The 15,770-nt window shown below is 63.2% G+C and overlaps 3 protein-coding genes across 3 annotated transcripts in view; 2 read left to right on the top strand and 1 right to left on the bottom strand.

Moving 5' to 3' along the window:
* Positions 1–1,566: 1,566 nt before the first annotated feature.
* C17H22orf39 (chromosome 17 C22orf39 homolog) lies at positions 1,567–3,281 on the top strand. Its single transcript, XM_052655003.1, has 3 exons — positions 1,567–1,614; positions 1,721–1,888; positions 2,654–3,281. Exons 1-3 carry the CDS (start codon positions 1,591–1,593, stop codon positions 2,777–2,779), a joined length of 318 nt encoding a protein of 105 aa, XP_052510963.1. The 5' UTR covers positions 1,567–1,590; the 3' UTR covers positions 2,780–3,281.
* A 2,283-nt stretch (positions 3,282–5,564) lies between these two features.
* Positions 5,565–8,054, bottom strand: MRPL40 (mitochondrial ribosomal protein L40). Its single transcript, XM_052654999.1, has 4 exons — positions 8,002–8,054; positions 7,820–7,903; positions 6,666–6,824; positions 5,565–5,999 (listed from the first exon to the last, which is right to left on the bottom strand). The coding sequence occupies exons 1-4, from the start codon at positions 8,052–8,054 to the stop codon at positions 5,675–5,677; spliced, it is 621 nt and encodes a 206-aa protein (XP_052510959.1). The 3' UTR covers positions 5,565–5,674.
* Positions 8,055–8,783: 729 nt separating this feature from the next.
* Positions 8,784–15,770, top strand: part of LOC128062475 (protein HIRA) — a 46,304-nt gene continuing 39,317 nt past the window's right edge. The window contains exon 1 of the mRNA XM_052654956.1: positions 8,784–8,904. Coding sequence (XP_052510916.1) covers positions 8,868–8,904 — 37 coding nt within the window. The 5' untranslated portion in view covers positions 8,784–8,867. The remainder of the gene's footprint in view (positions 8,905–15,770) is intronic.

Here is a 15,770-nt window from a genome sequence, read left to right as displayed (position 1 = left end):
TCAATCTGATTTTGGTGTTGACCATCTGGTGATGTCCATGTGTAGAGTCTTCTCCTGTGTTGTTGGAAGAGGGTGTTTACTATGACCAGTGCGTCCTCTTGGCAAAACTCTTATTAGCCTTTGCCCTGCTTCATTCCTTATTCCAAGGCCAAATTCGCCTGTTACTCCAGGTATTTCTTGACTTCTGCTTTTACTTTGATTTAATTTGGACATAACTGTTTCTTTAGTCTGTTTTGTAAAAACAGCTTCGTGGTGAAGCACAAATGTAAGTGTTAGAATAAATGAAACCTGAAGATGTGTTCTCCCTACCTCCCACTCCCAGTTTTAAATGTATTAAATTTTCCATAGTTCTGCTGGCCTTTTTTTTTTTTTTAATTAGTGTTAGTTTAATTTCAGGTCTCCACTTTATATAATAAGAGCTCCTTTGACATGTCAATTCAATTATTTTAATCTCTTGTTCCTTGAAAATAATTTTCGATTATGAATTTCAAATGGAAAACAGGCAGTGACCAAAACCTGAATTGCCTCTACGCGTCTGATTAGGTACCAGCTTGCGGCTGACACCTGCTGGAAAGGTCCTCTGCGGGCTTCTCCGACCCTGGGCCCAGCAGGGGCTCCCCTTGCCTCTGCTCCAGGCAGAGGCCCATCTCGACAGGCTTCCCTCAACACTCAGGAGACTGTCCCCCGCGGGAGAGTGGTCCCAGGGTTCACCCACGTGTCCTCAGAGAAGGAGCATTAGAGTTCATCGTGATAATCAGGGTTGGGCCCTGTGACCCAAACCCACACCCAGGCAATGCAAGTGGTTTCGGAAGTCTTGAGCAGGCTGTGACCTGCCGGAGCCTCCAGGGGTCTCGGCTCGCCGGCAGATGTAGACGCCCTCTTTGGTGGGCAGCTTGGCCTGTGAACCGCCACGGCAGGACGCCTTGGAGAGACCTGCAGCTCTCGGCCTTGACCCAGACTCACCCAGCGGGTAACTGGCGGTGGCTAGGCTGGGGGAGTTGGCGGAGCACCGCGGAGGGGTCGCAGGGTAGTCCTGAGGCGCCGTCAGCCTCCTTGCCGTCGCTGTCATTGCCTCGTGCGCGCCCTTCACGGACGAGCCTGGTTCCCCGTCCCCCGCCCCGACCCCCGCCTCAGCACAGCCTCACCCCTAACGCCGCCTCGGGATGCCCACCCGCAGGGCCTGCTGGCTCCCCGGGCCGCACGGCCTCCGCTCCACTCCGCCCCGCTTCCTGCCTGGACGCCCTCGGGCCGGGGACACGGGCGGGACAGCCGCAGCCGCAGGCCTGACCGCGCGGCGCTGGAGCCCGGGTGCGCGGATCCATTTCAGTGGCCGGAACTGCGAGGCGACCAAGAGAAAGCCGCGGGAAGAGACTGCCCCGCCCACACCGGGCTCGGTCCCGCCCACCTCGAGTTTCGGGCCCCGCCCCCAGGCTGCTATTGGCTGCCAACCCGGATGTCCCGTTCACTGGCGCATCTCAAGGAGGTGGGCGAGGAGCTACTGGCAAAGCCTCGGCGCTCATTGGTCCCTCTGCCCGTCAGTCACGCGGCGGCGGCGGCGGCCTCAGGAGGCGGGCCCGGCGGTTCCGGAACATGGCGGAAGGTGAAGGCTGGCGGGTAAGCTCCGGCGGCGCTGGCGGCCCGGGGAGCCGCGTCCGCCGGTCGGAGCGGGCGGGCGGGCGGGCACCTGGTCCCCGCTCACGCCCCCGTGCCGCCCCCGCAGCCGCCGCGCCCGTGCGAGGCCTACCGCGCGGAGTGGGAGCTCTGCCGCAGCGCCGGGCACTTCCTGCGCCACTACTACGTCCACGGCGAGCGGCCGGCCTGCGGGCAGTGGCGGCGCGACCTGGCCAGCTGCCGCGAGTGGGAGGAGCGCCGCAGCGCCGAAGCCCAGGTGAGGCCGGGTGACCCGGCCGGGCCCGCCGAGCCCCGGAAGGCCGGGAACCAGAGGCGCCGGGCGCGGGGGGCGGGCCTTGAACAGGGGGTTCGGGCCCAGCCCTCCGCGTGTGCTTTGAGTTGTGTCATTCAAAGGTCAGTCTGGCAGCCAGGCTGGGAGAGGGCGTGGTGCAGTCACGGGAGTCCAGTCAGGAGGGGCTCTTGGTCCATCCGTTCAGCAGACACTTCCCGCTTGGACGCTCTTGGACGTACAGGAGCGGTTAGAACCCGATCTCTGCCCTCCTGACTCTTACATCCTAGTCTGGCATACAGTGGTGCCCTGGAGCGGATGGGGCCAAGGGTGGAGCGGGGCTGTGAGGGTGCAGAGCTCGTGGGGTGTGCCAGCAGGACTGTAAGTAAGGCGAGTGTAAATGCCCAGTCCCTGAGCAGTGGAAGAGAAAGTTGGCGGGTCTGTGTGGCAAGAAATCAATAACTTATACACAGCTTGTAAGGATAGCTCTTATATATCAGTATGAGAAATGGATTTCACAGTGAAGTGGACAAAAGGCATAGAGAAGGGATTCACCCTGAAAGGACGTCAGATGGCCTGATACACATTCAAAATGACGGTAAGTGGTTTCTGCCCAGCGGAACATCCACTGGGGTTTGGAGAGTCTGAGCACCTGGGCAGTGCTGGTGGAATGTGGGGTGTTTTGATTGCATAAATGTCAAATGCATACCTTTTGATCTCAGAGGGCTGCCCGTGACCCGGTCTCCTTTGCAGCGGTCCCTGTGTGAAAGCGAGCGGGCCAGAGTTCGGGCTGCACAGAAGCATGGCCTGGTGTGGGCGCCCAGGCAGAGCCCCCCAGAAGACTGGCACCTCCCTCTGCCTGAGGACAAGGACGGGTGACCGACCCAAACAGTCCAGAGGGCCCCTGGGAGCTTCCACCTAGCCTGGGACGTGGAGCCCTTGCCTCCAGCCTCGCCTGCCCTGCCGTCACCACCAGGCTTGGAGCCGGTCCACCCAGCATGCAGTGTCCCTGTGGGCAGCCAGGGAGGCTGTCCCAAGGGCTGGGCTCCTCAGACGAACCCTCCAGGGGCAGCTGTGACCCGTGGGGACACTTGGGGGGGAATGAGGTGGCCCCCCCACCAGCCCTGCTCTGGTGGCCACCACGCACCTCGGTCCTCTCCCGCCACGGCCACTCACTGCTCCTTCCCTCGGAATTTCACCCAGTCGTTTTTAGAAAACGTGGATTATATCAAAAGACATTTCACAGGTTTGATTCCAAATAGAAACTGTAAATTACATCCAGGTTTTAATATTGAAAGAGTTAGAGGCAGGCAGTGTTAGAATTTTGTACATTCTTGCAGATGCTTTTAAAATACATGTCCTTGAACCAAGGAGAACCCTCCATTAGAGGTCTCTTTCTTCTGCTGAAATGATGTAGCCTCTGGGGCTGCGCGGCCGGCCCACCACTGGGCGCTCTTCACCCAGCCTGCGGCATCTCGGCGCCTCCCCCTGGGCCCCAGCCAGGGCACAGGCGTGGCTCTGCATCATGGAACCCGTTCTTGGGGGCAGAATAACCCACCCCTTCAGAAGGACGTTCATTATTGGGCCCCCGTGTGCCCCGGGAGTCCTCTGTGGCTGTGAGCGGAGGGGGTGCACGCACGGGACCCCCGGAGCAGAGGAGAGTATAAAGAAGGCGCAGGGTGCCCCTTCTGGCAACAGCTGAGCCCGTCAGCCGCGGCTGCGGCTCTGTCCACGGGCATTTCTGTGCGAGGAGAGGGTGGCATGGCTGGGTCCTCCCGGGTCTGAGACCCCCCGTGGGGGGCTGTGTGCTGGGAACGGTGGCCACCCCCTGGTTCCCGGGATTCGTGCAGCAGGGCGCAGGCACCATGAGGAGCCCCACGCCTGCTCGGATGCTGAGCGTGCCTCCAGTGCAGGGGAACATGCCTGTGTCAGGCGTGTCCACGCCCTGGGACCGCACACCCAAAACGGACACGTCGCCTCCGTCCCATTGAGTTCAGGGGACGGACATGGACATTCAGGCGTCAGCCGTGAAGATTGAAACAGGCAGCGTCTTTCAAACTCGGGACAGAGGCCATGGTGACGAGCCGTTTGGGTGGTGACCCAGTGCAGCGTGGTCTCAGGGACGCTGGCAGTTCTGGGGCCAGGGTCAGAGCGCCATCCTGGGGAGCCTGTGATACGAGGATGCCCAGCAGGGAGCCAGGCAGGGAGCCAGGCCCCGCTCGGGCAGCACTGTTGTCTCTGGTGTAGGTGAGGCTGGCCAGCCTCCAGCCTCCTGTCAGCCTCTCGTGACCTCGAAATAAAAGGTTGAGACAAAACAGTTGGCCACGACCTACTGACTTGGTTGTCCAACCTCACCGAGGAAAGCTACAGGCTCGAAAAGCACCTGTGAGGGGTGGGGTGGTGGGGAAGGCTCTGAGTGTAGCCCTGTCCGAGGAGGAGTCTGGAGGCTTGCAAGGCCGAGGAGCCACAGGCTGAGGCCGGTGCACAAGCTGCGTGCTCGCTCAGGTGAAACGGCCCCTGGCGTGCCTGCCCTGAGGTGCGCCTCCGCCTGCAGGGACCCTCACTGCTGGTCTGCTTCCTGCCCCCCACCCAGTTCCTCTGGAGGAGGCCTACCCCCTGCTGCTCTGTGCAGGCCGAGTCCCTTCAGTGGTGTCCGACTCTGTGACCCCAGGGACTGCAGCCCGCCAGCCCGCTGCTGTCTTTGGGGCTCTCCAGGTCGGAGCACTGAAGTGGGCTGCCATGCTCTCCTCCAGGGGCTCCTCCTGACCCAGGGGTCAGAGCTGCATCTCCCCTGGCTCCTGCACCGCAGCCGGTCCTTTCCCGCTGAGCCGCCAGGGGAAGCCCCAACCCCTGCTGCTGAGCATGACTGTACCTGGAGGTTGCTCTTTAAAGGGCTGATTAAGGTGAAATAGGATCACTTGAGTGAAAGTCACTCAGTTGTGTCCAAATCTTTGCAATCCCATAGACTATACAGCCCGTGGAATTCTCCAGGCCAGAATACTGGAGTGGGTAGCCATTCTGTTCTCCAGGGGATCTTCCCAACCCAGGGATTGAACCCAGGTCTCCTGCACTGCAGGCAAGATTCTTTACCTGGGCCAGAGGGGAAGCCCAGGGTCGCGTGGGCAGGCCCTAACACAATGACCGGCATCCTTACGAGAAACCAGGGCACGGAACAACCACACGGAGACACGGGAAGGTGATGGCCGTCTGCACGCCAAGGAGAGCGTCCTCGGAAGGCATTCGCCCTGCCCACACCTGGACCTGGGATATCCAGCCCCGGAACTGAGAGAAATAAACGTCCACCATTTCAGCCCCTTGGTCTGTGGTGTCTGTTCTGGTGCCGACCTTACTCACACCTCCCCTGCCCCACACTGAGTGGCCTGGGCCAGGTCAGGCGTCAGCCATCCTGGAGGACACACCGCCTTACCAGTGGGTCCCTGTCCTTGACACTCTCCTTGGCGCCCCTCTGACCCCCAGCTTAAAGCCCAGAGCTGGCCCTGCCCCTCCTCGGGGTGCAGGCCCTTCACCCCCACCCCTGTGGCCCCTTCCTGGTCACTTAAGGGCAGCAGTCAGCGTGGGGGCCGCCTTCTCCCCAAGCCGGGCAAGCAAGGGCAGCCCCTCACCCCTGGCGGCCTCAGACAGGTTAACTAACAGAAGACAGACACGAGGTTCAACACGTTTATTCACAGCAGGCTTGACCGGTCAGCAGCAGGCCGGAGCCCAGTGGGGTGGGCTCCGCCGGGCAGTGTGTCCCGAGGCTGGCTGCCCGCATCCCTACTTCTTGAACTCCACCTGTGTATACACCTTGGTGATGTCTTGGTACCTGCCTTCTGGGGGCTGGTAGTTGGCGATGGGCGGCGTGTAGTCTGGCCCTTGTCTCTCGAAAGGAAACAGGCTGGGGTCCCGCTTGGTAGCCTCGGCATGGAGCTCCGGGGCCGTGAGCTCCAGCTCCCGCAGAGCTTCCCGCTGGGCCTCGAGCAGGGACGCGATAGCGGCCCTCTCCAGCTCGTGCTCACGCTGCTTGTACAGTGACCACTTCTTCAGGAGAAGGGCTCTCCGCTCGCTCTCCTCAAAGGGGAGCTCCACCGGCGGCCGCTGCCTGGGGACACGCAGAGCCAAGGGTGTGGCCTGGAGGTACAGACCTCACCGACCGACTGCACGGGACCCGAGTGTCCCCGCTGGAGACGCGTGTGGAACACAGGGACAAACTAAGGGGTGGGGCGCTGGATGCGGCAGCAGCAACACTGGGAACTGGGCCATTCGCTTTACATGGAGACAAGAAACTGCGATCCCCCCAGCAGACTGTGGTGAAAGCCGGCTTTGGAGAAAAGTCAAATGGCGTCGTGAAAACAGACCAATATCCCAGGGAGTCGAGAGCCTGTTATCAGCCCCAGAGACCCCAAACAGCGGGGTCCCCCCCCCCGTATCAGTGGGGTCTGATGAGGCAGCGATCCCAGCCACCCCACCCCACCCCACCACCGGCTTTGAGCGTGTACCTCCCGGAGCAGGAGGCCGAAGGTTTCCTGCCATCCGGAGGGGCGGGGGCTGTGGGCCACATTCGAGCCTGCTCAAGCCCTGCCAGGAGTTTCCCGCCCATACTCGGCCGTTCAGGAGCAGCAGTACTTTCTCCAGGAGGGGGCTCAGCATGGGGCCAGGCCAGCCCCGGCCTATGACTGCCCATGACAGGTGGGAGGTCCCCATGACATCACTTCCTGAAGGTGACACAGCTGCTTTGCCCCGAGACCTCGAGCCCAGAGGCCCTTACCTTGCCTGATTCAAGAACTTGACCGGGGTGATAAAGTCCTCAATGGGAATCAGCTCCTGGGTCGCCTTCTCCAGTCGCCGGATCCTCTTTTTCAGGCGCTCCTTCGCTGCCTGGTCTTTCTTGGGGTCCACCTTCTTCTTCTTCCGCAGAGGCTCTGCTCTAAAGCACAAGGCAGACACTGCACGTCCTCCTCTGTGGTGTCGTGAGCGTGCAGAGACACGGCGCTAGGGAAAGTGCCCGCACACCGGAACTACTCCCCGCTAGGGAGGAACCGTGGGCGCTGGCCTCCGGGAACAGCCCCCAGCGAGGGTCCTCAGAACTGGGCAGGCATGGTCAACCCAGAAAGTGGGGGAAAAACTCCACGGGGTGTCAGGGCATAAATTAAAGAGAAGAGCGCATCTCTAGTGCAAGGGTTCAGGTAGGCCTTGAGATAAACTGAAATATGACATTACCAAACTGATGCATTACCTGCTCACCCCTCATATTCTTCCGTATTTTTAAGCCGAAGTATAGTTGTTTGACACTGTTGTGTCCATTTCTGCTGTACTGCAAAGTGACTCTTTTATGCATACATACCTCTTTTTTTCTGTTCTTTTCCATCACAGAATATCTGAGGATGTTGCATCCAGTTCCCTGTGCTATACAGTTAGACCTTGCTGTTTATCCATTAAAAACTTGTTACTCACGTTTTAAATAGATGTGTGATTTATAAACATGAGTAAGACTAAAAGAGACAGTATAATAAAAATGACCAGCAAGTTCCGGTTTATACCGTTTGATATTTTAACAAATTTCCTCATCCTTCAGTATCAAGTCTGGTTTGCCCGGACGAGCACATCTGCTGTGCCAATAAGTTACTATTACGAACAATCGAGTCCTCTGGCATCAAGACTGAGGCTCATGAACGACGCCCGTGGAAGGTGTCCAGGGTCCCGGGTGGGAACGAGGGCGCTCCGGGCTCCCCGCCCCTCTCCAGGCAGCAAGAAACACAGACACTGCTCTTTCAACCTTTTACACAGGAGTCCCTCCAAGACGAATCAACTTGTCTTCAAACCACCCTGCATTTAACTTTGACCTGCCTAGACACACACCGGCCGTCGCGCGCCCTCGCGCTCCGCGCGCGAGCCCCCAGGCCGGGCCGGCGGCCGGCTTACCTCGTGGGCACGAGTCCCCAGAAGGACAGCAGGGAGGCCCGCCGCCGCGCGGCCCCCGTCTGCGTCGGCCGCGCCGCCAGGAGCCTGCAAGACACCGGCCGCGCGTCACCGGCCGCGCCCCCGTGGGGTCGCTCGGGCCCCCGGCGCCCGCCGCGCCCCCCGCGCCCGCTGCCCGCCCTCACCCGCTCGCGCGGCGCAGCGCGCGCCGGGCCGCCCCCAGCGCCGCGGCCGCCATGCCCCCGGGCCGCCGGCTGCCGCTTCCGGGCGCGCGCGCGCCTCGGCCGTCCGGCCCGCGCAGTGCGCCGCTCTGCGGTCCGGCCGCCGCGCAGCCCCGCGGCCCCGCGTTCCGGCCGCCGCCGCGCCCGGCCCCGCCCCCGACGCGGCCCCGCCCCGCGGCCGGCGCCTCGCACCTCGCGCCGCTCGGGGGCCGCTTCCCGCGGGCGCCGCCCACGGGCCGCCCGGCCCGCGCCCCGCGAGGCCCGCGCCCCGCGCGTCAGGCCGGCCGGGCGCGCGGGGCAGGCCGCGGTCGTGCGCCGGCGTCGGGGCCGGGCCTCGGCGCCGCACGTGGCCCTCGCGCGCGGGCGCCCAGTGAGAGCGCGCCGGGGGCGGCGGGAGCCCGCCGATTGGCCCGCCGGGCGCCGCCGGGGCAGCGGCCGCCCCCGCCCCGGGCGCGCCCCCCGCCGGCCCGCCCGCGTCCCCCCGCCGCCCGGGGCGGGCCCGCCCGCCCGGCCCTGGCGCCGCGCGGCCCGAGCGCGCGGGGAGCGGTTTCCCGCCGGGGCCGTTTGGCAGGTGCGCGCCGTGACTTCCGGCGTTGCCCGGGAGCCGCCGGAGGAGGAGCGGCGCGGGGGATGCGGCTGCGGCGGCGGCGGCGGCGGCCGAGCGCGGGCGGCGGCGGCGGCGGCGGCGGGGGGCGCGGGCCGGCGATGGCGCGGCGGCGCTGAGCGCGCGGGGCGGGCGGCGGCCGGAGGGCGCGCGCGGCGGCGGCTCCATGGCCCGGGCGCGCTGAGGGACGCGGCTCTCGCCTCAGCCCGGCGGCGGCGGCCGAACAATGAAGCTCCTGAAGCCGACCTGGGTCAACCACAATGGTGAGTGCGCGCGGGGGCGCCGGGCCGCGGCGCCGGCGGGGCGCGCTCCGTCCTCGCGCGGGGGCCCCGGGCGCCTCACGTGCTCGCGCCCCGCACGTGCGCGGAGCCCTCGGCCGCGGCCTGGCGGGCCGGGCGGAGGCCGCGGCCCGGCGGCGGAGACGGACCCCGGGCGCGGGCCGGGCCGGGCCGGCGTGGGACGGCCGGGCGCGGGGGCCCTTCCGCTGGCGGCGCGGGGGCCTGGAAGGGGCACGTCCCGCCGCCCCCGGGGCTGGACCCGCTGCCTGTGCCTCCGAGTGGAGCCCCGTGACGCCAGGCTGAGGCCCCCCCCCCCCCCCCCCCCAGCCCGCGGGACTGCGTTCGCGCCGCGTTGCAGCGCCCGGGCCCCTCGGGTGGAGCGGACTGCTCCGTGCCCTGGGTTAAGAGGCTGGTGCAGAGACGCGTGCGGTGCCCGGCAGTGCTGGCCCAGTTCTGCCTGGGGCGCCCAGCTGCTGCAGGGCTTGGCCTCGGCTCCCTGGGACGGGAGGGGCGCCAGCCGCCAGCCCCCGCGGGCCGCGCTGGGTGGGGGCCTGTCCTCCAGGCCAGGGTCCCCGCCGCCGCCGGCTGTCTGACTGCTGATAGACAGGAGCCACCCCGGTTCTGCCCTGTTCCTCGTTTGTACTCAGCCGGGCGCCTAGAGGGAGCTGCAGTGCTCTTCTGGAGCTGGTCGGGTAGGTGCGCTCTCCTTCCCTGAGCCGGTGGCGCTCAGTTCTGAGCTGGGATCTCGGGATGCCCCCTGCAGCGGCTGCACTGAGCAGCACTCTGCTGTTGGGCTGGGCACTGCTCTGCCTTCCCACCCTGCAGGGCGGCACGTCTCTGTCACTTCCCAGGGTCCGGGCGAGGTCTCTCTTTGCTCCTGTTACTCGGTAGACTCTCTCGGCCCCAGGGTGGGTGCCTTACGTGCCCCCAGCGCAGGGACTGCCTCGCTCCGCATCCCTTGCCCCACGCGGCTGTGCCTTCTGTACAGAGGGTCTGATAACGCTGCCTGACGCAGGGGAGAGCTGAGGTGGCCGTAACTGACTAACTCGGTTGCCGGTGCGTGAGCGCGAAAGCGGAGAGCTCTGGTTTCGTTTCTCCTGCCTCTTGCTCCAAGTGTGTTTCCTGAGGCGCAGGGTGAGGGCTGGGCTCCCCGGCCGAGCTGGGCGGACGTTCAGTCGTCATAAGTTGTGCGTGTGGGTCAGGAAGGGAGAGTCCGTTGCTGTGCCGGTGAAGCCGGCGGCGCCCGTGCAGTCGGGCTCTGTGTGTGGCGCTCGCCCCTCCTGTCTTCCTCCCGCTCATCATTGCTGGCCTCCTGATGAGCTCCTTTGTAGGACATGATTTTCACACTGCATAAGCACAAGCAGGTCGGGGTGCTTAAGCGATCGTTCAGGCACGGGTGGGAAAGAGTCAGCTGGGCAGGGTGGGCCGGACTGTGGGCCGGGCTCCTTCCTGTGGCCTCCCCGCCGGCCTTGAGGACAGGGAGCCTCACGGTGCCTGCCCTGCCTGCTTCGTGGTGCAGTCGGGGTGTTTGCTTGGGGAGGAAGACAGAGGGCTCCCCAGAGTCTGAAGTGCGTTAGAAACCTGGAAGATAATGATGAAAGAAACTGAGGCGCCTTTAGACCTGTTCTCTGTCGAATCTCCTTTCTTTTGAAGTCTCCTGAAATCAGCCCCAGTCTCATGGAGCGTTCAGAAGGACCGTTGCTGGTAATGACAGCTCTCCTGAGGCGCAGGCCGGCTGCTGGTCTGGACCACGCCTGCGCCGTCCGGTAAAGACTGGTGAATGGCGGGAGCCGCTCGGAATCCCAGCGGTGGGTGGTGGCCGGTAAAGAAGGCCGCCCGTACTTCAGTTTAACAAACCAAAGAGGTCGCGGTGCTTTGGAGAGTGCGTCACTGCGCTTTCTGGTTTCCTGACTTTGCACTCCGTCTCCTGACTGGTTAGGCGGCTCGAACGTACTCTGTCTGGGCTCTCAGAGCCCAGGGAGGGAAGGCGCTCCGCGGGGCAGGGCCCGGTGGCCAGGCTGCTGGGCGAGCGCCCGCCGAGTGCAGGTGTGCGTGCCCGCCGTCTGTTTCCGGGCTGAGGAGATGGTGAGGCCCTGCCTCCAGGGGAGGCGTTCTCTGTCCCAGCACTGCTGACATTTTGGGGCACGTGATTGCGTGGAGACTGGCCCGTGTGTTGTAGGGTGTTAGCGGCAGCCCTGGCTTCTGCACAGGGGCGCCTTCACACACTGACACACACAGACATCACCCACTTGTGGCAACGGAACCTGTTTCCAGACGTTGCTGGGGCCCCTGTTGGCCAGGCCAGAACCCCCAGATGAGAACCACTGTGCTAAGGAGGTGAGTTACATCTTGAAGTCATGTCACAGAAAGGAGCTTTGAATATGGGGTCAGAGCAGGTTCAAGACATCATCATTTGTTAACTGAATTCTTGGGCTTTTCACTCCACCTTCTGCACCTTGGTGAGATCCGACCCTGCCGTTTGACCCTGCGCCCAGCCTCGGAAGGCCGTCTTCTGCTGAGGCGCGTTACAGGAGCCCGTGAGGCTTGCCGTGTGTGTAGCGGTTACATACAGGGGACTCTCCGCACATGTGCGTGTGCGTGGTTTATTCTGTGTTCTGGGAGACGGTATTCCTTTGCTCTCCAGTCGCTCAGTCACGTCTGACTCTGCGACCCCATGGACTAGAGCACGCCAGGCTTCCCCGCCCTTCACCATCTCCCAGAGCTTGCTCAAACTCAGCAACCCTGAGTTGTGATGCCATCCAACCTTCTCGTCCTGTCGTCCCCTTCTCCTCCTGCCTTCAGTCTTCCCCAGCATCAGAGTCTTTTGCAGTCAGTGGGCTCTTAGCATCTGGTGGCCAGAGGATTTTATTTTAGGCCTGGCCAAGATAAGGTGTGTCCCTAATTGGCTTATGACCGTATGTTGGTTAGGGAGTGAGAGCAGTTGCGTTTCAGTTGTAGGAAAATGCAGTCTGCATGTTGAGAAAACTTGACTGGACGTTCGTGGTTCTCCTCCCTGGGCCTTTGTCCCCTTGTGGAGTTCACGCCAGCTCTTGAGTGAAGCCCATTCCAACGAGAAGGGCCGGGACTGACAGAGTCACGTCCCCCGTCGGTTCCTGGCTCACACTGGGACGGCAGTGCTGTGAAAAGGTGTCGGGCAAAGTTTCAACAACAGCGTAATTTTCCAGTTGTCCCGTTGCTTTGAGGTGTGTGTTTTTCTCCTGTCTGCGATCCCTTCTCATCCCGCAGAGGATTTAAGGCCTTTTACTGCCATTTAAGAACGTCAGCTTGAAGGGGAGACGCAGGGGAGGGGGGAGGCACTGCAGCCTCCTGGGTGCGGAAAGGCCCGCACGGCTGCTCTGAGGACAGGCCGGGAGGAGGTGACGCTTCGTGACCGCGTGGTCATTCCCGTAACCTGTGCTGTTGGCCCGGATCAGACTAGTCCAACAGGCTGGTGTCTGGGGACGTGCTGGGTCTCCGCCGCTGGCGGGGATGAGGCTCCGGGAGCCGGTGGGTGAGGGTGCGCTGTGGCCTCACCGCCGTCGCCCCGCAGCACTCAGCGGGCCGACGCCATCCTGGGGGAGCCGCGCTGGGCGAGCGTGTCTCTCAGTGGTTGCTGCCGGGGACCTGTTCACCCGTCCCACTCGATTGTGAGCTGCTTGAGGACGAGGGCTTTGCCTTTCGTTTTGGAGTCAGGTGGTCCTCCTCTTGTCTCTGCTGCTTGCCAGGCGTGTGTTCCAGAAGGCTCTTGACATCTCTTACCTGGTCTGCTGGGTGAGGCGGGTGACACCTGCCTGGCCTGCCCCCAGCTCACCTGTGAAGGCTCGGGAAGTGTGTGCTCTTCACAGTCTCACACCAGCTTCTGCCTGGAGACAGTAGTGGGGTTTTGAAAAGTAACCAGGATACGTCTAACCAGGATACGTCTGACGAAGGCTCAGAAGCAACTGGGTGGGATTCTGCTTCGCATCATGCGCTTGGGGTTTATACCCTAAACGCTGAACCCTCCTGCAGAGAAGTCCTGTGGGACCAGAGGTGGATGTGCGCCGGGCAGGCGCGGGGCAGACCGCTGGACAGACGGCTGTCCAGAGTGCAAAGCGGACAGCCTCCAGGGAGGAGGCGGGGTTGGGGCACGCGTTCCGTAGGCCTGAGTCTGGCCCTTGGGAGGACAGGGGGTGGAGGACGTGCTGCTGCTCGGGAGTGTCTGGAGTGAAGGCCCCGGGAGGGCTCGAGCGGGCGAGCGTGTCAGCGATGGGCCGCGCGGGCCACGGCCTCTGGGGCTCTGGGCTGAAGCCCTGGGCACTTGCCTGGAAGTGTGGGCTCCTCCCAGCGCGTTGGGGGGTGCCTGGGCCTTCCTGGGGAGGCTGGGTGTTGCAGGGAGGCAGTTTCCTAGGTCTGGGTGTGAGACGCAGTGGAGGCAGGAGGTCAGGGTGGAAGTGAGCCAGGTAGAGGCAGGTGACTAGATGTGAGACACTCTGTGGATTTCGTTAATATGCTGAGAAGAAAGTGGAGACGGAGGCCAGAAAGAAAGGTGTTTGCAGATTCTTCTTGGAACTTAGGGAGCCTGTAAAAAGCTGCTTTCGCCTTAGGAGTAGAGTTTCGGCCACACAGCCGCGAGGGCCCTGCAGCCGTGGCCCCGTCTTGGGGCCTGTCTGCCTCGAGCCCGCCTCTTCCCCAGAGGGGCGAGGTGCCTCTGTTTCTCCAGGGGTCTGCCCGTGGACTGTCAGGGTGTGCGGCTCCCGAGACCTGCTGCGGTCAGCAGCACACCTGGAGACAGAGCGGGCGTTGGGCATGGCGCAGACCCTGGCCGCCCACCCGCCTTCCGCAGTGCCTGCCGCGTGCCCGCCTCTCCTGCAGGGGCAGGGCGTGAGCACTGTCCTGGGTAGCAGCAGGCAGCGCCATTCCCGCCAGGAGGAGTAGGTCGGGGCGGGGAGTCTACTCGGGGCTCCCTGGCGCCTCCTCGTGTGAGAAGAGGGGGCGGAAGGCCCACCCACGTCTCTCGCCCACTCCTCCTGCAGGCTCTGCACTCCCCCCAGGCTGCCTGGCAAGAATCCCTGGTCTGAGGGAGCCCTTCTTCCCCTGGGGAGCCGTCACAGGCAGCCAGCAGTCCACCCCAGGCCAGATGGTGGGAAGGCGGCCCTCTGCGGGCGGAGCGTTCACGCAGAGGGCAGCCAGAGGACGCCTGCGGGGCGGGCCTGGGGCAGGGCAGAAGTCCACCTGGCACGGCTTCGTGGCTCTGCCGGGCCGCGGGCCTGGGCCAGGTGTGGGAGCCAAGGGGCCTGGGCAGGGGCTGCGGCCGTGACCGCGCAGGAGGCGGCCAGGGTGGTGCCGGTGCAGTGAGCGTGCGCGTGTGTGGGTGCGGGTGTGACATTCACACACATACGCGCACACACACATGCTGCTTTTGAAGTGTGACTTCCATACTGAACTGCACAGACGTCTAGCTTCCCACGTGGTGAGTTTTGTCAAGCAGGCTCTGTGATCTCTTACCCACTGGAGATGTGGGGGGTGAACGCGACCCCCAGGGCCCAGGAGGCTGTGGAGGAGCAGCTGGGGCGCCCGGGGGCCTTGCTGAAGCGCCGCTCTGCCTACAGCTGCCGTCGGGGCGCAGGCGGGGGGCTCCTCTGTCGGGCGCGTCCGCCGCCGAGTCGGCCCGCGGTCGTGTTAACGGGGTGTGGTCTGGGGAGCGGAGAGCTTGGTGGCTCTGCACTTGTCATCCGAAAGATGTAAAAAAGTTCTTCTGAGAAAAGTAAGACCTGTTTTCTTTAGGAAGTTAGAAAATGCAAACACGAGAGCGCACTGCTAAGACTTTAGAACGTGGTCCTTCAGACCATTTGGGAAAGATAACTTGGTGCTTTTAAACGTACCCGCCTTTGGGACCTCCCCGGGAGTCCAGTGGCTAAGACTGCACGCTCCCAGCGTGGGGCCCGGGGTTCAGCCCTTGTTGGGGAACTAGACCTCTCGTGCTGCGTGGGACGGCCGAAAGAAATAAGCACACAGGCTTTACTTAGTGCGTAGACTGCATCGTGAAGGTGCCTGGACCGCTGAAGACCTTAGCCGCAGGCCCACAGCACAGCAAAGCCAGTGTTTCCATTGCAGCCTCCCTCCAGACAGCTGAGGTGCCGCCAGGCATTCTCCACGTAAATGATACTGTGGGGTGGCAGTTCTCTTTTTAAAATTGACCCAAAACAGTAATTCGTTTCTGGTGTGCAACACAATTTGTACATGTCGCAAAGGTGATGGTCACAGTAGGTGTAGTTAACGTCACTTCACAAGATCCCTTTTTCCTGATGAGAGCTTCCAGGATTCACTGTCTTAGCAGCTTCTACACACGCAGCACAGTATTATTACCCACAGTGTGATTTTTTAGGTTGTTAAACGGATTTTCCCTCTGTGGGCATGTGGTGCTTGACCGCTCTTGCCTTTGCCATGGGTCTGGGCAGAAGGGATGGCACCGTGGAAACTCACAGGAAAAGGGACAGCAGTCTGCAAGCGTGCACCTGCACCGGCTTCACCCCTGGCTCACGGCGCGAAAAGCCGAAGCCAGCCCAGCAACGGCTGCCTGGCGCGAGCCTCCAGCTTCCTTCCTGTGCGCTGTTTCGAACGTCTCGGGCAGGTGACACCCGAGAGGTGTCTGGCGGCGGTGCTGACTTAGGACCCAGAGGTTGTGGTTGAAGCGCTGGGGGTCCCAGAGGCCCCTTGGGCGTGCAGCCGGGCCCTGCTCCCTGGCGGGGCTGCCTCATGAGTCCCCCTCAGCCAAGAGGACTCGCCGTCCCGGCAGGTGTGTCAGAACGCGGGGCCTCTGCCCAGCCTTTCGCGACTGCCGGTGCTTGGGGGGCCCGCTGCACGCTGCGGGG

This window comes from Budorcas taxicolor, chromosome 17, assembly GCF_023091745.1.
Source record: "Budorcas taxicolor isolate Tak-1 chromosome 17, Takin1.1, whole genome shotgun sequence".
Taxonomy (NCBI): Eukaryota; Metazoa; Chordata; class Mammalia; order Artiodactyla; family Bovidae; genus Budorcas; species Budorcas taxicolor.
Note: the sequence above shows the minus strand (reverse complement) of the source record. Positions and strands in the feature narration are given on the sequence as shown.